General features: G+C 38.3%; 3 protein-coding genes across 4 annotated transcripts in view; 1 reads left to right on the top strand and 2 right to left on the bottom strand.

The window, feature by feature from the left end:
• Positions 1-11,214, bottom strand: part of LOC144633818 (uncharacterized) — a 29,444-nt gene extending 18,230 nt beyond the window's left edge. The window contains exons 1-6 of the mRNA XM_078492700.1: positions 10,403-11,214; positions 8,483-8,626; positions 5,912-6,115; positions 4,391-4,543; positions 3,040-3,192; positions 1,543-1,980 (exon numbers count right to left, since the gene is read on the bottom strand). Of these exons, the coding sequence (XP_078348826.1) occupies positions 1,543-1,980; positions 3,040-3,192; positions 4,391-4,543; positions 5,912-6,115; positions 8,483-8,626; positions 10,403-10,469 (1,159 nt within the window). The 5' untranslated portion in view covers positions 10,470-11,214. The remainder of the gene's footprint in view (positions 1-1,542; positions 1,981-3,039; positions 3,193-4,390; positions 4,544-5,911; positions 6,116-8,482; positions 8,627-10,402) is intronic.
• Positions 11,215-11,379: 165 nt separating this feature from the next.
• LOC144633850 (enoyl-CoA hydratase, mitochondrial-like) lies at positions 11,380-16,756 on the bottom strand. The gene is made up of 8 exons (XM_078492737.1): positions 16,646-16,756; positions 15,528-15,728; positions 14,600-14,727; positions 14,024-14,123; positions 13,525-13,629; positions 12,783-12,902; positions 12,058-12,125; positions 11,380-11,649 (listed from the first exon to the last, which is right to left on the bottom strand). Exons 1-8 carry the CDS (start codon positions 16,743-16,745, stop codon positions 11,584-11,586), a joined length of 888 nt encoding a protein of 295 aa, XP_078348863.1. The 5' UTR covers positions 16,746-16,756; the 3' UTR covers positions 11,380-11,583.
• A 267-nt stretch (positions 16,757-17,023) lies between these two features.
• LOC144632350 (nitric oxide synthase-interacting protein-like) lies at positions 17,024-19,976 on the top strand. Of its 2 annotated transcripts, none has more exons than XM_078490978.1 (2): positions 17,024-17,560; positions 18,863-19,976. In XM_078490978.1, the coding sequence occupies exons 1-2, from the start codon at positions 17,101-17,103 to the stop codon at positions 19,315-19,317; spliced, it is 915 nt and encodes a 304-aa protein (XP_078347104.1). In that variant the 5' UTR covers positions 17,024-17,100; the 3' UTR covers positions 19,318-19,976. The 2 variants fall into 2 exon arrangements, with proteins under 2 accessions (XP_078347104.1, XP_078347103.1); XM_078490977.1 differs by having other exon boundaries at positions 18,857-19,974.
• The last annotated feature ends 61 nt before the right edge of the window (positions 19,977-20,037 follow it).

Genomic DNA, 20,037 nt, shown 5'->3' with positions numbered 1-20,037 from the left:
AGGACCGAAAAGCAAGTTTGCAACTGACCGGGATGTTTTTTGTTTTTGAAAAATGTCACATTTAAAGAAATCTGTATGACTGTATCATAGTTGCCTAACAGTCATGAACAGGAATATAGGCCTATGTTTCCATAGTTTCAGAGCATGCACAGTAACAGGATATTAACCAGATCTCATCTTGCTTTTCCTGTTTTGAGTTCTGTTGTTTCTAAAGGCGGTAGACAATGACGTCAGCAAAGATCGCCTACCCTAAAAGCTCTTTTTTTTTTTTTTTTTTTTTTTCCCCGCGCGGGGGGGCGGGGGGGGGGAGGGGAAGGGGGGTTTTTTGGGGGGGGGGAAACCGGGGACCCGGGAAAAACCAGAAAACAAAAAAAAAAAACCCAGGGACGGGGCGGACGACCCGGGCCCCATGGGGGGGGGGGGGGGCTCTCCCCCCCGCCCCATCCCCGCTCCCCCAAATGTTTTATTTAGTTCTCTGCCAAGCCCCGGGAAGCTTATTTCTTTCAATTTGAGGTGGGGTGACGGGGGACTTAATAAAAAGGGGGAGGGGGCGTATTTAAAATCATATATCAGCTACAGTAGGGGATATACCAAAAAAATATGTGGACTATGGATAACTTAAAAAGCGTTAAGTTGCCCCGTCTTGTCCATAACATTTCTTTCACTACCGGGGTAAACGTAAGGGGGGGGGGGGTTAATAGGGAGGTGGGGTGATGGGAGGGGGAGTTATTACAAAAATTAAACTACCAAGGAGGGTTGTTAGAGAGGGGGCATTAAAAGAGAAGGTAGAGAAACAGAGCTTTTACGCGATATTTGTAACACTGAAAATAACAAACTAAATTCACAGTAAAACAGCTAGCTGATGTTTAACTACATGCATTGCAATATGTACACACCTCTATATAACAGACCTGGTGGAAGCCAGTGTTTTTTTTTGTTGCTATATTGAAGTACTCACCCTGGTGAAATTAAGACAACCCTAGCCCTCGCGTAATCTTCAAAACTTTCTTTCTTGTTACGGACGAACATATTTTTGTCTCATTCAAGGTCATTTTGGCGATTTCTGCGGAATTGCTTAAACTGAGGTAGTTTTTCTTTTTGGTCGTCATTGATCAAGAAAACCCCTGCTGGTGGAGTTCTGTTCACCTTGATCTGTTTACGCGACTTTAATTTTGTCTAATCGCTGGAAAAATGCAGGTCTGTTACAGAGGCATGCATGAAGGGGGTGGTTAAGGGTATTTTTGTGATTCGTGATCGGCCCTTTTTTCCGGTAAAATGTGAAATGGCTAATTTTTTTAATCGTGAATCGTGATTTCCATAGTAGCCGTGACCCGTGATTTTGCAATCGTGAATTGCGAAAGGGCCGTTTTATTTTCCATGAAACGTGATCTATACCCCCTCCCCCCTCCCCCTTTGTGCCACTAGGTAAGCAAATGACTCAGCGGACATATATTTTCCAAAAATTTCCAGGTAACAATGTGAGAGACATTCCCCCATCATCGCAAAACCATTTCTCAGCTTCCATTCTCCAGTGAGAAACACTCTTTACAAATGCGGGCAAAATTGCCATCCTTTTATTGCCCATGACTTTTTGGAACCCCCACTTTCCGACATGGTATAATCCGTTATCATATCCCCACTGATCACACTGTACAGCTAACATAGAGTTGTCGTCATCCATTCTATGAAAAGAGTTGCAGGCAAGAGGAAGCTCGTCCGTCTGACCGCTGAAGTACTGGACCACTGCCTCGCCACTGCTGTTTGCGACAGTCATCACGTGGAACGTCCGGGCCTGTTGTTTGCTGCAGTGGAATCTCAGTTGAGTGAAAGACAAGTGTGCTCTCAGCTCATTCATGGCGCTCGTTGTTATGGCCATTCTGTTGTTGTGATAGTTGCTGATCCAGCGGTATGACGAATCAGACACCAAGCTTAAAGAAGAGCTGTCCGGCAACACAACGTTGGTGACGAGAAGCCAGCCTCCTAGAAATAAGTATATTTTTTAAAATAGATATTTTTAGGTTAAGCTATGATAATGAAATTGTCAAAATGAGAAAAAGGCTGCCACTGTCGGTCCGCCAGGCTTCATGTGCATGTTTCCTGCAAGAACTAATTCATTTGTTTGTTGCTGTCGATTTTTTTTTTGTTGACTTTTTTTTTGTAGTCTGCCATCATGGGGATTGTATCCTCCTTTGCTTACCGTCCTTATGGCACCTTTCGTAATTGTATTGTATTGTATTGTATTTTATACCATGCCATAGAAAATACAGCCAATCAGAATACAGGAAAGCCGTTGTATACTCGACGGTATTCAACCCAACCTTCCCATCGTGCGCTGCGATTGTATTCTCGACGAAATTTAGAAGGCGTATTTTCTATGGCATGGTATAAAATAGTTATACAACACTTTCTCGTGGTATACTATGGAATATCCCACTTGTCACTTGTATTTTCTTGGTATACACACTCGCCTAAAGGCTCTTGTGTATACCGAGAAAATACAAGTGACTCGTGGGATATTCCATAGTATACCACTCGAAAGCGTTGCATAACTAGTATGTATTTTATATGGGCCATTTAATAAATAAATAAATAAATTAATTAATTAATAAAAAAAAGATATTGTTTAAAATGTGGAATCTGTGCAACACCACAGTTGTCAGACCCACCGTTAACTCAATAGAACAAAAAGTGTTGAATATAAATTGGAGACGTGTAAGAGCTCACAAATCACAAAAATCTGGCCTAATTTGTTCAAAGGGTGGATAACTAGTGGATAAGTGTTAACTACGCTATCCACGGGATAGTGATTTATCCGGTGGATACCGTTTCCATCCTTTGAACAATTGGGGCCTGGTAGATTTCGTTTAGAAAATAAACCGGAAATAATGGATCCAGTCGAGAAAGTTTACAGGGAAATCAATGGTGATCTGAACATTTCTATGCACCGCTTCCCGGGAAGTTGAATATCCATTTTGTCGTCGAAATTTCGAACAAATACTACTTTTCCGCCATGTTTGTTACCGCGATTTTAGTTATTACCTCCATCAGTTGTCATGTCACAGAAGACTTTGAGAGGGTTTCCATCGTTTTCCGGGTCGATCCAGTACTCCCCGTCGCCTTTGGAGTTTTCAGTGTCCCGGATGTGTTTACAAGAACGTGCAGGGTGAGAGGAATACCAGCCGAGACCTATTTCTATATTTTCAATCAGAAACAAAGAAGCTGCATTAATTAAAAACAAGTGTGAGCGATTCACGATCGGTTTTGGCTTTACTATTTTTATTTTATTTTTATTGCAACAAAAAGAACACTACTTACAATTCAATACTTATACTACACTACTTACTGTAACAATACTTCTATAGACTACAGTTTTTTCTCTACTTTTATACAGTTTTTTTGTGCATTATTTACCTTATAATACAAGCTTACACACTAGTAACAAATTACAAATTTTCCGCCTAATTTTCAATTAACCTACACTACTACAATACTCTTGAATATGCTTCATATATACAGTACGGATTGAGACTGTTATAAAAGAAGTATTACAAAAGGGAAGCCCACGTACGCTGGAATTTGTATAAGCATTTACTTGCGATTGCACTCTCTCTAAGTATTTGCAATTTGTCGCGAAGTCGAAGAAGAAAAGTTCGAAAACACAGACCATGGTATAAATATAAATAGTAATATAAAACAATTAGACTACTCGCCCTCGTTTTCTACGAACGATAGTCAAATCGGCTACGACTCGTTGACTATTTGCTCATAGAAAACTCTGGCTCGTAGTCTAATTTTAAATTTAAATACCTAAAATCGTTAATCATGCAAAGTTTGGCTCGCTTCAGGTTGCTTTAGCTCCTTAAGTCAGATTTACTTATTCTCCTAACTCATATAGCGCTTAGTTAAAATGTATAATGAACTTGTATTAACTATTATACCATAACCGAGAGAATTCTCGCGCGCTGATTGGTCAAAAGTTATGGTTGATGAGGGTATAGACCATGAAAGTGACGTCAGATCACGCCACGCACACGCGCGGGCTACGAATTAGGAGGAAAAGGTAATTAAAATTGTTATTCTTTGAATTCTTGTTCATCTTCTTTTGTATCATTGTCGTTTTTACGTGTCAGGCCGGAATCTTTACGTCCCACTGGGAAAGTTACTTCACGGTCAGGCATCGCTTTTGATAAATACTTGTTCGAGTTTGTTATGGTATAAAACAAATCGACCGCCTTTTTCCATGGTCTACACTCTTATAGACCATAGAAATGACGCCATAACATGTCCACAACTTTGCAGTGAAACCACTCGCCTAACGGCTCGTGGTTCCACTTGTCTTGAACATTTTGTTAACTAAACATGCTAAAAGCAGCGTAAACATTTTAGATACCTCCATCAGTTGTCATGTCACAGAAGACTTTGAGAGGGTTTCCATCGTTTTCCGGGTCGATCCAGTACTCCCCGTCGCCTTTGGAGTTTTCAGTGTCCCGGATGTGTTTACAAGAACGTGCAGGGTGAGAGGAATACCAGCCGAGACCTATTTCTATAGTTTAAATCAGAAACAAAGAAGCTTTATTAGTCAATTTACAGAAAGGCATTTCAAATCTTTGTTGCTGAAACTCTGTTTTGGCGCAGTGGCCTATATCGGAATTTCTACTTCTTTCTTATTATATTACATCTCATTTTTAAGTACTCTTCGCTCAACGGTCTAGAGCCTGATATTGAATACATGTTACTACAGACAGCAGTTTGCTTTCACTTCGTGTAGTGTTAACGAAAAGTCTTTTTTGCCACCAGTCCCCAGGTTTTCGCAACATCAATCTAAGAACGCCTGGTAGTTTGGTACGATGTGTACTCGTGGCGTTGACGAAATTTCAAGATAAATTTGCACGTTAATGGCAAAGTAAACAGCTCCAACAGCCAAAATAAGTTTCAAATATGTTGTTTCAAATATGTTGAACTGACATGTATTTGGTCGAATTTCTAGCGAATTTCGCGGTATTTCACATGTTTTTGTCAATTTCGCGGGATTTCGCGGATATACCTGAATTTCGCGGCTCCGCGACCGCGCGAAATTTCAGAAGCCCTGCATGTAGCAGACCTCAAGCGCGGGAAAACATGTATGAGCGAGTCACGATTGGTTTTGGTTTTACTTATGATTGCACAAGAAAACAGAGCAAGTTTTTTAAACCAATCACCAAGCATAGTAATTAATGCAAAACCAAAGCAAACGCGAATCAAAAGAATCTCTTGTGTGTAATTTCGACACTTACAGGGTCCCTTTTGTTAATGTGATTTTTTTGTTTTGCATTTATTGTTACTGTTTTCCCCTTTCTTTATTATGCTAAAATTATGCTCAGAATTTTCTTATCACGCCAACAATGAATCATATTTGTTGGCGCAAGCAGAAAATAAAAGCAGAAAATAAATTATATCTGCATTGTTAATTTAACCTTATTGAGCTGTCAAATCACTGACACTCCAGGGGTGAGAAAAAGGTGTAAGATAACTCATCCCAGTTCAAAATTCTGAAATACACTCTAATCATCTGGTTGTTGTTGTTTTTCTTTTTTTTTTTTTTTGTATCACTGTATTATTTTTATTTTCAAATTTTCACTCAATTATTAATATGAACATATATTGGACACAAATTGGGAAAACATACGCTATCAAATCCCCACTGATATTGTTTAAATGTTCTATTTTACAGCAAGTAAACTTGGCAACAGTCATTAGGTGGAGACTACGAGCCGTCCATGATTTTTCCATCATTATTAACAATTAACTTCTTCTAAAGCTTACTATTAATGGAAGCGAATAATGCAAGGAAAAATGCTGAGCCCATGCTAGCATGGATTTTGTGTCTTCTAAGGATTTTGAAAAAGTTAAAAACATCGTTTTCTATATTTACCATAGTAAGTAGACTCTGCACTCTGAATCAAGCTTTGTGGACTTGATTGTCTTGAGTGGTCACTTATTTGGCATGTCCAGTTCCCATGGTTACCATCGACGAGGCTGTTATAGGATCGGCACTTTTCATTTCTAACACATTGTAATCCACAACCAACTTCATCAATATTCAGCGTTTCTATGATGTGTCCAACAAGTTTTAAACCTAACAAAGCATAAGTGTAGAAAAATCGTTTTAGTACTTTAACCATTTACTAGATGTCAAACAAAAGTCAGTGGCGGATATGACAGAGCTTTTTCCTTGGAAAAAAGAAATATTAAAGGGGCTATATCACGCAATTTTAGGCAATTTCGGCACTGACCAACTATTCATAGAATTAACTGAATTACCACAATAACGGCCAAAAACTGTAGAATAACTCATTAAACACAAAAAGGTTAAAAGGGGGCATGGATGGGCAAAAATCGAGAGGATTGAAACGGATTGCATTCGAAAAACGTGGGCCCGACTTTTTTTCAGTTTATCTTATTTGAATTGAAGTGTCATTTACAATGCTCGGAAATCATCCTTGTTTGTTATGTGGCCGTGATTTTGCCAATTATAGACTTTTGCTCTGCTAATTTAAAGGTGAGGGCTCTTAAGGACGTTCGCGCGAAAATTTTCTACTCGATAGATTTCTTTAATTTTTTTGCTGCGGTCAGTGTGAGTTACTTGTGTCGTGAGAGTGGGGTCACCGACTTCGTTTCATAGAAAGCGTGTGGAAAACTACCCTGATTTCGATTGGCGCACGTAATTCAGCATGGTTACGGGTTATAGTTATATCGAGCGAGTGATCGGGGATAACGATATTAGTCACATTTGTAGATGGTCTGTTCTCTAGTTTCATCTTTTTTGGAACTTCCCTGGTAACATTTGAACTGTCGGGGCAAGGAAAGCTCAAAAGTGGAATTCACGTCAGTTGACAATCGAACTTCCACTCGATAGATTTTTTTTCATTTTCTCGCAAAACGTGATATTAATTAACAAAAGTGATCCGTTAAGAAAAATGTGGGGTCCCGACCATTTAAGAGAGCAAATTGCAAGCGAAGCTAGCGGAACAGCAACTCAATTAACTTAGAATTTTTCTCCGCGCGCGCTCAAAGTATGGCGTGGCATGCGGGCATGGCGTTGCGCAGTAGGGATGCGCATGAACAATTAGCGCGAACGTCCTTAAATAACGAAAATAAATACCTTAAATCCGTGACCTAGCCCCTTTAATTTAAAGACGACATATCCCATTTACTTTTCAAGCCGTCATTTTTTTAGACTGACTGATTTAAGAGAACTACTTAATGACTTTCATTTTCAAAAAAATTCATCAAAACTTCCGCAAAATTTGCCGAATCAAATTCTCGGGAAATATTTTGTCACAATATGAGATGATGCAAGCGGTAACACCGGTGATACTAAACTTCAAGTTTTTACTATACAGAGAAATGTTCGCTCTTTTTATTTTCGCGGATCTTTCAATATGAAGTTTGAATTCTCGTGCACTTGATTATTTTTCCTCTCTTTTGTTCATGATCAAACTTCACAAACTTATAGTGATATTTTTGCTCAATCATCCAGTGGACGGAATTCGCTCAAAATGATTGATTATTACAAAATTGCAGCAGCATTGTTTTCTCTCCGTTAATACAGAATAAAAATTTAATTTGACGTTTATGGATGAAAATATCGCTATATTTATATGTCATCTACCAATTGTAATCGAAAAATTTGGAGGAAGAAAAATATTATTCAAAATAACGTGCCACAGTAATTAACCATACGTCTGCACCTGGTTCCTCTTCCGTAACTGCCCTTGTCACTGCTCTTAATTTTTTCTGACTAATATCATTTGCATCTTGTTTTAAATCTATTTGTAATTGATTAGATTTATTGTAATATTGTATTAAATTTTCAGATTTTTATCACAATTTTTACTAGTTTTTAGGGTTGCGCCTCACATTGGTAACTTTTCCCATTCGCGCAGTTCCTATTTGGTCCTTTTTTTAATATCACTATTAACTTATTATATTTTATATGTATTTTAATTTAAGACCAATAAAGTTGATAGATTTTTAAAAAATCCTCAAGTCAGAGAATTACAACACGAAATTCCCCTCACAATGGTAAATACATTTTTATACATATGGGAGACAATTATAAAAAGAAAATTATTGGCAATATGGAATATTGAAATACATTTTCAAATTATTTAAATCAACCTACAAATACTTAAATATCTGTAAAAATAATTAAACTTCAAACGTCATAAACGAGTCTGAAAAGGCATATTTCCGGGGGAAAATAATCTAAATAAGCTAATCCCATAGAACTAATCCTCACAGATAACTGTATATTTGTCGCATTTGAGCCAAGTTGAAGAGTCAAAAATTACCGATGTTTAGGCAACGCGCGTCCGTCAGACTCACTTCTGAGGTTTCCGCGAATCTTTCGTTGGCAAGGTTAAATAACGCCTTCCTTGTAGTTCTACCAAGCATCTATATGTTCTACATCTCTCACTCTAGATTTATAAAATGCTCGTACCTTCAAGTCTTTGAAAAACCATTTCCTTGTTCAAGCTTGAAAAAGATGCCGTTGTAAATACCAAGTTGGCAGTAAACACAAAAACAGGGACAAAGAACATCTTCTTGGTCATCTTGCAAAATCCTGAAAATAATCCCATGGCAGCTGCAGATTGACAAAATGAAATTGTACTTTAATGTTATGTTTGTGATAACAATCATTCCTGAACTGGGCTTCTACGCTTTAAATGAATGATTTAGCTGATTTTTTTCCCCTCTTTAGTGGAAAAGTGACATCAAAGAAAGGTACATCGTTGAACATCCCAGAATCTTTGTCGGACATGTATCTTTTGGGGCTGATGCCATATTTGGGCTCCTTATGCAAAACTTGACATTTATACAGTTGCATAATGATATGAACACATAAATTAGAATCATCGCAACGTATTAGCGTGTTGCTCAATATACAAACCTGAACGAGAGTTATTGTGGATATATAGGTTCTTAACTCGTTTTCCTTTAAGGCCACATTCCTTAAAACGTTATTCAATCCTTAAAATCTCTATGCACCTTGTCTGATGGCACAACGCCGGAGCTTCTGATGATCAAATATCAAAACATTTCATTTTTCTTTATTCACAAACAAAAACATCGTTAAGCACGAGGTCCTCTGATTTGACGAGACGTTGCCATCTCATATGAGAAAGCCCCATACGAAGCATTTTGTTTTGCATGTAAAAGAAGTGACGATCTAAGTGTAAACTAACTGACATGCTTTACAATTGAACATAATAAAATTAAATTACTTTAGGAGGACTCACCCGCTGACTAGAACTAGGAGTCCTCATAAGTCTCCCGCATCAAAAAATCTGAAGAAGCTACTAGATTTGACTTTTAATATCCTTTATTTTGGGACTTAAAAAATGATACTAAAGTAGGAGTTTTTAGCTTAATAAACTAATCAAAGGTGGGAAAATTTGTGCCAACTGGAGTCTTTTTCAAATTTGATGTCATGCAATTATAATTAAGCAATGTTTCCTAGGTTATGACAAATCAAACAGGAGTATTTTTGTCGAAAAATGTAAAACTGAAATGAAACTTGATAAAAATTAAATCCACGCCTTTTTCGATCAAAATATCTGAATAGCAAATTCTATTTGAATATTGTAACAACACTACCCATGAACGGTATTCATGGAAATTATTTGAGTACTGCAAAATTATTTAAAATAACAATTCTTTTAGCATGAAAAAAGTGTTACGCTTCAAGTTATTTGATGATGAGACTATATTTTGGGAACTTTGTTAGAAGAAACATATGGTGAGGTTTGTTTTGCATTTTGTTTATCAATGACTGCAGAGATTTTAATTATTTGACTCAGATATTTATTACTGGCGAAAAAAATTACAATTTTTTTAACCTTGAAAAATGCTGTTTCGTCATATACGACATCCTGGATCATTTCAACAACGATTTTTGCTATATCAACGGCAAGTTTTTTTTTTTTCCTTTTATAAGAAATTAAATTTCTCAAAGTAACGTTGTATGGATGTCAAGATTATAAATAATATAATAATGGGAACATATCAAAAAGGACATATGGTAAGCTTTGTTTTATACCAATGTCTAGAATTGGACATAATATCGTCATTCTTTCTATTTAACAATAACTATATACCAAAAGAATTATCTAACTCAAATATTAACCACTGGCGATGCATGCGCAGCGTAACATAGAAATTTCAATAAACCTTTCCAACATTTAACAAAATTATATCACTCGCTATGTTTGATCTCGGTTACAATTGTAACAAAGAAATTTTTTCTGCAGTTACTGTTTTTTTCTGCAGAAACCTTATTTCAGTAATGAGTTTTCCTTTTTAGATGGAACGGTTACTTCCTCAGTGTAGCTTAACTATATAGCTCAGTTATTTTTATTACCTTGTAAAGATGCCGTGTCCGTAACCCGAGTTGTGTTATTGTTCCAAACAAAGTCAAACTCTACCATACTCTCTCAACGTATAGTGTTTCTGGGTGAGGGTAGCAAGAATATAACCCACCCCCTGTTCCCGGCCATCCCCTCCAATGGGGGGAACCCTTTAGTGTGGCATATACGGATATAGATGATATAAGGGACGTTTTCGATGACAGAGCTCTTCTATTCTGTGTACGACCGACAGGCATGCAGAAGCCTGTAACAGAGTCTGCTGTAATTGGTTTACAGTTGAATAATTGGTCAATTCGTTATGCGCTAAAAATAGAACACTGAAGAGTTGGCGATTAGTGGAAAAGAAAAATAGCTCTGCTGCGGTCGACTTGTAAATAATGACGGCTTTGAAGTCTTGTGATGTTGCGGCGTCTGCTTTCTATTTTACAGGCGGCCATTTATAAACAACTGACATTTCAAACTCGCTGTGTAAAACCAGTAGCACGTCCCTTTTGAAGCAAAGTACCGGCTTCTGTTAATGCTCAAATTTAAGCAAGATTCATTGCCCTTGCCAGCTTTAGCTAAAACAGTCTATAGCTTTCATTTAGCCCCGCCCTTTTTATTTTCGGAGTGTGAAGCAAGGGCTGTGAAGCCAACACACAAAGATTTTGACCATGTGTACACCGAGATTCTCAAAACGTTTGCGTCTCTCGCAGTAAAGAAGCAATATGGTCGGGGGACGAAAATGAGTACTAACCACACAACATAATGTAGAAAGAGCCATTTAAATATCCAAAACACTTTCGTCCGCAACTTGACCAGTGATGTCCAAGTTGCCTTTTTACGGAATAACGACTGTTTCGACTCAAAAGGTAACAATCCCCCCAGAAAAAAGCCCAAATAAAGAAATAAAAAGTACATTAAAGAACAAATTACCAGAATTGCACCCACAGCAACAACGTGCTACCCTACAACGAAGCAAACAAAATACTGAGACTTATTTGCCTTTTGATGCAAATTAATTTATTAACGGAAACTACAGGGCGGCAGATTTTAATGCGCTTTGCATATCACGTCACATCAGTTTTCTAAGCTAAAAACCCTCAGTATTTTCTCCTCTTCTGTTCAACTGTTTCACTCCGGACCTTTAGTTCCACGTCAGGCACTGTGTGCAGACGTACAGAGCAGCACGACACTAGCTGTCAGTGAATTTGGCTTTGCGTTTCTCAACGAAAGCTGTCATTCCCTCTTTGCGATCGTTCTAGGAAATAAAAGAAAGCAAAGAAAATCACAAAACCAAAATTTGTGGCATATTTAGTTGCAGTTTGAGAGTCATGCTAAAAAACTATAGTTTCTTGACAGCCCTTTAAACAGGTGCAACAGTTTAAATAACGAGTGGAGTCTAAGACGCCTCTCTCGTGGCGGATGATTAAACAAGGGACAAAAAGAGAGCTTGTCGCCCAACCTTGTTCCCAGGGCTTTTCCCCAAATTACCAAAGGAAAAGCCCTGAGAACGAGGTTGCTCGTGGCCATCGAGATACGTCATATTGCTAAGCAAAATGTTTGCCGAAACCGCGGGCTCAGTAAAATTCTTGGAGATAGGAAACCGATCAAGTTCCATTAGTCAGCGGTCGCTGTACAGCAGATAGAAGTCAATCATGCCACTTACCGTAGCAAACGTCGAGTGAAACACTCTTTTCTCAAAGTGAAGACCCTCTTCCAATGACGTTTCGTAGCCTTTACAAATAAACAAGGGTAAAAGTATTATTAACAGTGAAGTGCCATCTATGATGGGCTCACTCGTCGACAGAGGTAAAGATGATTTACATGTTTGACCCTTACTCTACTGTACAGTACGAAATTTTAGTCAAGAATAAGCATCTGCCCAGCCGAGAGGCAAAATAGTGTGACCGCCACGAAACTGGAAAATTCGTATTGTGGGTTCAGAGCCACCTTAAAACTTCGAAAATTTAAGGTGGCTCTGAACTCACAAAACATATTTTTTTAAAACTTTGCCAAAATTAATACATGTATCTTGGCATGCTGATCATTATTCTATCATAGAAAATGGGCCGGATCACCAAACTTGTTCTTGAGTTATAAGCACTTGAAGCAAAAATTAAGGGTGTTTTTAACATATTAAACTGTTGCTATGGTTACCGGTGACGAAATGAAAATGACCACAACTTGTTCAGCAATGATTGGACATTTGTTTGATATTGTAATTGCCGCAGCAACTGATGAATATTTGTAGTACTAACCCATCAAAGTATAAGAGCTGAAAAGTGCTGGAAAACGTTATGAGCCTCCTTAACTACACAAAATTAAATTTCGACTGAGCAAACTTCGTTTTCAATAATTTTGATACTTCATCATGATTGTTACTATCAGTACCTGTATTAACAGCTTCCTTGGCGATTTGAACAACGATCTTGGATAGAGAAGATATTTTTTCAGCAGTCTTGATGGCTTCATTCACGAGCTCTTCTGCGGGAAAGACTTTGCTAACAAGACCTACAGTTCAAGACAAAATAACTCAATTGTACTCTAAAAATCTACAACGAACTAATAATTACAATTAAAACGAAATTACAACAAATAATATTTTATACAGTCAAGCACATTGGCTTTGAAATGTTTAAGTGCGTGCTTATGGACTTAAAAGCAGGCGGGAAGTTTAGAACATAAAAGTCACCGACGATGTAAAAACGGACATAATATCTAAACGACACATATATAATGTTGACAGGAAAAACTCTTTTTATTCAAATCTAAGTCACAAAATAAAAATTTCTCTCATGCTGTGATGTCCGCAACACTGAATGCCTGATTACGGATTGATTCTTAAATCCTTTTCTGTGCATTACTTATCATCTCTGCCAACATTCTATAAGTAAAGTCGTCTACAAACTACCTTACAGCTTGTATTTGAGGCTAACTGCAAGGCTACTGTTACTGGGGTCACCAAGACATTTTAGTTAACCAATCACAAAGCGGAACAGGAACAATAGATTTCAAAACTGTTTACTTCAGCCAATGACATGTTGAGTACAGATCAATGAAATCGCTGTAAATTCACTACTTATACATTCACCATCAAATAAAACAAAATGTTTACATTAAAAATAACATGAACCTGATTTTTGCGCATCTTCTGCTGAAATATGGTCTCCAGTTAAAATCATTTCCATAGCAAGGGATTTTCCCACAGCTCTTGGAAGACGTTGAGTTCCACCAGCACCTAAAAAATACCTAGGAAGCTAAGTGGTCAATTTATCATATTCTGACTGAGGGTGCGTTTGACGGAGAAACTGGATTTGAACCTTCAAATCCGAATTTCAGATTTCCCAATAAAACACGAAATCAGGATTTTGGTGCACTGAATTCCTTCTCAGAGATGAATTTCAATTAGCAAATCCAACCTTGGATTTCACTGATTTGTTATTTGTTATTTTCTTTCTTTCTGGTGGAGGGAGTGGGGACGAGTGTGTGATGAACCCAAAAAATTGTTAGCAGGGGGAGTTCTAAAAAAACTTCCTTTTACTAAAACTTGGGTGTCCAGGCCCCCTTGACCCTCCCCAAGATTCACCACTGATTATTATAATTATTTTTTTAAAATCATTTGTGGGTCAAACCTGGAATAGTTCCAAGCAGAATCTCTGGTTGACCAAATTTAGCTTTATTTCCAGCATAGATAATGTCACACATCATGGCCAACTCACATCCTCCTCCAAGCTGCAAAACAAATTGTCATTTAAACATTGTATAAGAACAAAAACTTATTATTCCATTGCAAAATGTCTGTAACCAATATATTTAATAATAACTAGTAAATACATAAGTACCCTAGCCTCCTTTGCAGATGTTCTTTGGGCTCATACATTCTTTGGGCTCGTCACACATTGTGTGGTTCCAGAAAATGTCCATACTCCCCCCACAGAAGGGATTGGAAATTCCTGGGGGTGGGAGGGGTCTGAAAGGCCAAAAACTTTAAAGAAATGTATGAAGCTTAATTGGAATTTCCAGAGGGGTGGGGGGTCTTAGGTAAAAACCCTTCCGTGGGGGAGGTATGAATATTTGATGGAACTACACACTACGAGCTCAAGGAACATCTGCGAAGGAGGATATAAGTACCCTTAAAACTCTTAAAAAAAAAATTAAAATAAAAAATTATACTTAAAAAATATAGAAGTTCTAATTTTCAATCTCACAGCAAATCCATTGACTGCAGCGATGACAGGCTTCTTGCATCGAGTCACTCGGGTCCAGTGACTAAGGAAATCTCCCATCAGGCACTGCTGAAATGTTAAATTCTCCATCTCTTTGATGTCAGCTCCAGCTACAAGACAATAAAATTAGATATTACCCTTTAATATGTTACAATATAACTACATGGTAAAAACAAGTAGACTTCGGAACACTGATTACAGTGTAACTGTAAAAATTGACTTTTGTTTATTCCCTTTTCACTCAGGCATTAATCTCACATCTCAGCATCACTTTTAGAAGAAATCTATGTTCAGAATAAAACCATTATTGAGAGCATTTATAAGATTCTTAGATTATTACAAATGATTGTATAATAATTTTATTTAGTCTGTAGGTCTACACATCTTTTCATAGGGGGATATATGTACATGTATGTATGTATTCATGCCTGTTTAATATTTTAATTAAATTGAAGTAGCTCATTAAATAAAGTAAGGTAAAGACCCAAAAATTTAAGCAGGGGAAGTTACCCTGCAATGGACTAGCATCTCATCCAGGCGGTGAAATTAAGAGGAGAGTAGAAATACTCCTAGTCCCTTAATGCTACAGAAACCAGGATAAGCTCCAGCTTGATTGGTGTGTGACATTTGAAGACTACAGACTGCAGAGTTGCCGACTTTTCACTCCGGTTAGCGGACTACACACTCTGGTTAGCCTACTATTCACTCTAATTCGCCTGAATAGCACTTGGGTTAGCCTGTTTATGGTAGTTTTCAATAATGGTAATGGTAACACAACATATTCTCTTAGTTTGCAGTCTGCTGTCTGCAGTCTGCATATGTCCGACAGTCTGCGGATAGATGGGCCACAAGGTTAGATGCAGACTTAACCTTTTTTACCAGTGGTAGTTTTACTGTCAGTGTTACTTACCAGCAAAAGCTTTCTCACTTCCTGTGATAACAATGGCACCCACAGTCTTATCAGTTTCAAAGTCATCAAGGGCATCCTTTAGCTCAGACATCAGCTGATCACACAGTGCATTCAGGGCCTTGGGTCGGTTGAGCTGAATGAAGCCAACATTTTGTTTCTCTCCCTTCTTTTCAGCCTTGATCATCTCAAAACTTCTTGATGCTAAGAACCAATTACAAAGAGCTTTGTATCAAATGTATATTTATTGGTCATCTTTCAGAGACATCAAGACAGTGACCACTGAAGAAAATGCTGGTCACCAAAATGAAAACTTTACCTAGATATATCTACATTGTGGTGTGGGAGACATGGTTGCAGCATAACGTAAAATACATCAGTCTCTGAATCTAGCAGTGGTCCTCTCTAAATACAGAATTCCAGCCGGCAAATTGCCTGAGCAAACAGACAAAGTGCAGGGCAGAGGGGGAACCTTTGATGAACTAGCATTCTATTAATTTTAGAAGGTGTAACAATACTTTTGTAGCTGTTTTATACTACAGCAACTGGCACTGATAATGGTACCGATGAGCACTATAGCTGCACAGCCCTGGCCTAGTCCCCCCCCCCCCTCCCCGCGCGACCCCCTTTACCCAATTGAGGAGGCAAGTCAAAGTTTTTCTCTGAGGAAAAAAAATAATTAAAAGCCAATTTTTTCCCCTAACTTCTTCAGAAATATTCAAAACATTATATTTAAAGAATGTCGACGGTGCTACCCCATCAGAAATGACTTTCAAAGCCCCTTTTAAAAAAATCTCGTCAACAGGGGGGCGGGGGAGGCTGTGGATATAAAATGAAATGGCCCTTTGGGAGTCCTGGGTCGAACAAATAATTTTGGAACTGTGGAACACCCTTCAAAAATATATTAACTTGTTTATGGGTTTGGGTGTCAAATACTGTGAATTAAAAGGCAAATCAGTGAACATTTCACTGAGGGTGGGACAGCACATACAACCTTCGTGCTCTTGCGAAATATGATTCCTTTCTTCTGCGAGTTGTACTTTTCGCTCTGGGGTCAAACATCGGTAGATTTTGCAAAAAAGTAGGACAAGATCCCCAAAGAACAGAAACTTTCAACATACCTGAGCAGTATGCTCGAACAAGATTGGATGTACGAGTTAACTGCGCTGTTCGCAGGCCACATAATCCACGTGCAACATGAAACAACCTTCTGGAAGCCATTTTGAAGTCGTGAGCGTTTGCACTGAACGCACGGGTGGGGTGGGGGTGAATCTAATCGACTATCGAATCTTTCTCAGAATTCGATAGGAAAAAAAATCCCAGAACAGCTTTAAATTATAGGTGGGTTTATTTAATGGCAATTTTTATTCTAAAAATGTTTACAAAAACATGCAAATAAACGTTTTCTGATTGGAAATTTCCCTACCCCTCCCTTGAACTTTTTGAGAAAAGCTTAGCATCCCGGCCGTAATCTGTGTTGTATAGCTTAGCAGCCTGGCCAACAGAAATATTTCGCCATCTTTGTGTTGCTCGTGAAGAAGTTAGTGGTAGATTCGTGCTTCAAAACGCCAGAACTATGACCAGACACGGCAAAAACTGCACTGCAGGAACAGTTTACACCTATCACGAACGAAAGAAGGATACTCAAAATTCCGGTTATGGCAGTAAAGCCGTACGTTTGGGCAAAGATTCTGTGAAGAACTTCGATTGTTGTTCTTTGACGCTTCAGCCTTGCCGCGAGCCTGTTGTGACACCGGACGGGTTCTTATACGACAGAGAAGCCATTTTAGAATGCTTGTTGCATCAGAAAACCGAGGCTGCGAGGAAAATAAAAGCGTTTGAAAAGCAAAAGAAGAAGCAAGAAGCTGAAGAAGCTGGAAAAGTGGAAGAAGTAGAGCGATCCAAGGTGGAATCGTTTGTGAGTATGGAGAAACGAATCACCACAAAACCAACAAGTGCGTTCACTGTCACAAAGAATAAGAGTGTTGCTGGACCATCTACTGTCACCGATGAACAACAGCCGTCCACGTCAAGTGGTAAGTAATAATAAACATTCAACAAGAACATGAGATGCCAAGTGTGCGAGTGTTTGTGTCATGTATGCCTTATTGAAATGTAACCAGTTTGGTGCGTAGCTTTCCTGGTTTCTTAGGACCTCTTTAGCTTTCCTTGATTCCTTCATTCCCTTGAGAAGTACATAAGCATAGAGGCATGCTATAGATTATTTAACAGAACCAGTGCCTCTTATGTTATGCATTTATCCTCAAATTTCACTGGCGTCCAACACAATGGGTTTTTTCATTAACCCAAATTTTGGGAACTTGCAGTGGGAAGTCAATTGAAAAAGTCTTTTTGGCTCAGTCCAACCTGAGCTGGTGGAGATTGAATTTTACCATTGCATTTGACAAACTGTCTGGTTAGACTGTCTGGTCAGTTCAGCGAGGCATTCTGCTTGGTTGGCCTGGTTCAATCAGAAGGTTTGACCAGCCGGTCTGTTTAAATGGAAAGCACCCAAAAGCTGTCATAGTCCAGGTCCTGCCAGGGTAAATTTCGACAAGGGACATGGCACAAAAAGTAGCGACGGCACATAAAATAAAATCGTGACAAACCTCAACCCTTAGAAAAAAAACTAAATTCCGACAAGGACAAGCAATTTTCCTTAAATTTAATTACCGACAGTGACACAAAGAGCGATAAAACAGCGACCAAGACATTTTTTAATTTAGACAAGTGACATGCCCCCACCCCCCTCTGGCAGGGCCTCATAGTTGGATTTACACTTGGATCCCCCCTCCCTCCCCACCTTTACCTTGGGACCCTTTTAGAGTAATTACCCAAACCACCTTTCCCTACTATTTCTTAACACCATAATTATTGTCCCAATCTTAAGGTCAACCCACAGTGAAGTTGATGTTACACAATATGTAGTTCTTCATGTATCTACATGTAGGGGCATAATTTTAGGTGCTTATGTTTTATTTTATGCCCTAATTGTGTTTGGTTGTTACATGTACTTAATCCTGTGAAATACATGTACGTGTACATGTATGGGACTCTAACCAAATTAGGTGATAATTGTTTTTGTTTTTGAAGTGCTCCAAACCTTTGAAACATGTTACCTTTTGTTATAAGAAGTAGCCCCTCTGTTGCAAATTTTAAATAAAGACATTTTATTCCAGAAAGCCTTAATTATGTAAGTTCATTTTTTTAAGTGCTCATTAAAATTTGTGTATCCAATAATGACATTGGTGCTTGATAAGTGAATTACTATCATCAACATCATCATTAAAATCATTATTTTACGAAATAGAAACCTATTTATTTCTTTTAAGCTGCAGGTCACTCTGATGACAAAGATAAAAACCTTGCAAGCTTTTGGGTACCATCCTTGACACCGCAAGCAAAACCCACACTCCTAAAGAAGCCAGATACCAAGACATACTGTCCAATGAGTAGTAAGCCACTAAGAATCAAAGATCTGATTCCAGTAAAACTAACACCAATTGATGACGGAGATGGTCGACCAATGGTAGCAAAGTCAGAAAGGTATAAATGCGCAGTCACGCACGATGCCCTTGGCAACTCTGTCCCATGTGCTGTTTTAAAGAACACTGGTCATGTAGTGACCATGGACTGCATAGAGAAGTTGATCAAAAAAGACATGCTATGCCCCTTTACTGGTGCGAAGTTGAAAGAGAGCGATATCATCCCACTACAGCGTGGAGGTACAGGGTTTGCTGGGTCAGGTGTACAACTGGAGGCAAAGAAGGCAGGGCCAGTCTTGCAGGCCTGAACTGAAAACAACGAAGACTTGTCATCGTACGTCTCTGAGATTTGATATTAGTAGCTACCACATCAGCCCTACATTGCATACCATCCTTTCCCAACCCAATATTTATGTTGAGGGAAGAAGGCGTGGAGACACATGCAAAGGGAAATGTTAAGTGAGTTATACTGAGTTTAGGAAATTCGAAAAATGCAATGTCTGGTGCCACAACAGCTGACATTCGTTTGTACGAGTGCAGGTCTCTCAAAACGTTCTAACAGTCTGTAAATTTATGTAAAATTTCATTTGATGAGCTTTCGTTCCAGTCAAGACAAGAAACATGTACATGTATAAACCAATAGCAGAGAAATAAAAAAGGAAACGTAAATGCCGCACAATAACTGTAGTCCCTGACTAAGAAATCTCATTTGGTAGTTTTAGTTTACAGTATCGCTCAATACATTTTTAGTTGTTTTTTTTTTGTTCGTTTCTTTTGTTCGTCTTTTCTTTTAATAGTGCAACTCGTGTGCGAACGATGCTACACAGTAAACCTTGCAATAAAATACAAAAGCTGCAAACATTGCTAGAGAAATTTTGAATGATAGAACTGCATTTATACATAATAATTAATAAAGATGCTTCTAAAAACCTTCATGTGCACTGTTTGTGTCGCCAGAATAAACTTGTACCTTATAATGCGTTGTACTTCATACGTACCTCATGCGACAGCTTTTTAGTGGCTCACAA

Source organism: Oculina patagonica, chromosome 12, assembly GCF_052425735.1.
Source record: "Oculina patagonica isolate OP01 chromosome 12, crgOcupat, whole genome shotgun sequence".
NCBI lineage: Eukaryota > Metazoa > Cnidaria > Anthozoa > Scleractinia > Oculinidae > Oculina > Oculina patagonica.
This window is presented reverse-complemented; position numbering and strand designations above follow the sequence as displayed.

Coding starts and splice junctions, on each gene's coding strand:
- LOC144632350 (XM_078490977.1), top strand. CDS start 17,101: ATGACCAGACACGGCAAAAACTGCACTGCAGGAACAGTTTACACCTAT. Junction 17,561..18,856: donor ACAGCCGTCCACGTCAAGTG/GTAAGTAATAAT, acceptor ATTTCTTTTAAG/CTGCAGGTCACTCTGATGAC.
- LOC144633850 (XM_078492737.1), bottom strand. CDS start 16,745: ATGGCTTCCAGAAGGTTGTTTCATGTTGCACGTGGATTATGTGGCCTG. Junction 14,124..14,599: donor CTGCAGTCAATGGATTTGCT/GTGAGATTGAAA, acceptor TTTGTTTTGCAG/CTTGGAGGAGGATGTGAGTT. Junction 13,630..14,023: donor TCTGCTTGGAACTATTCCAG/GTTTGACCCACA, acceptor GGTATTTTTTAG/GTGCTGGTGGAACTCAACGT.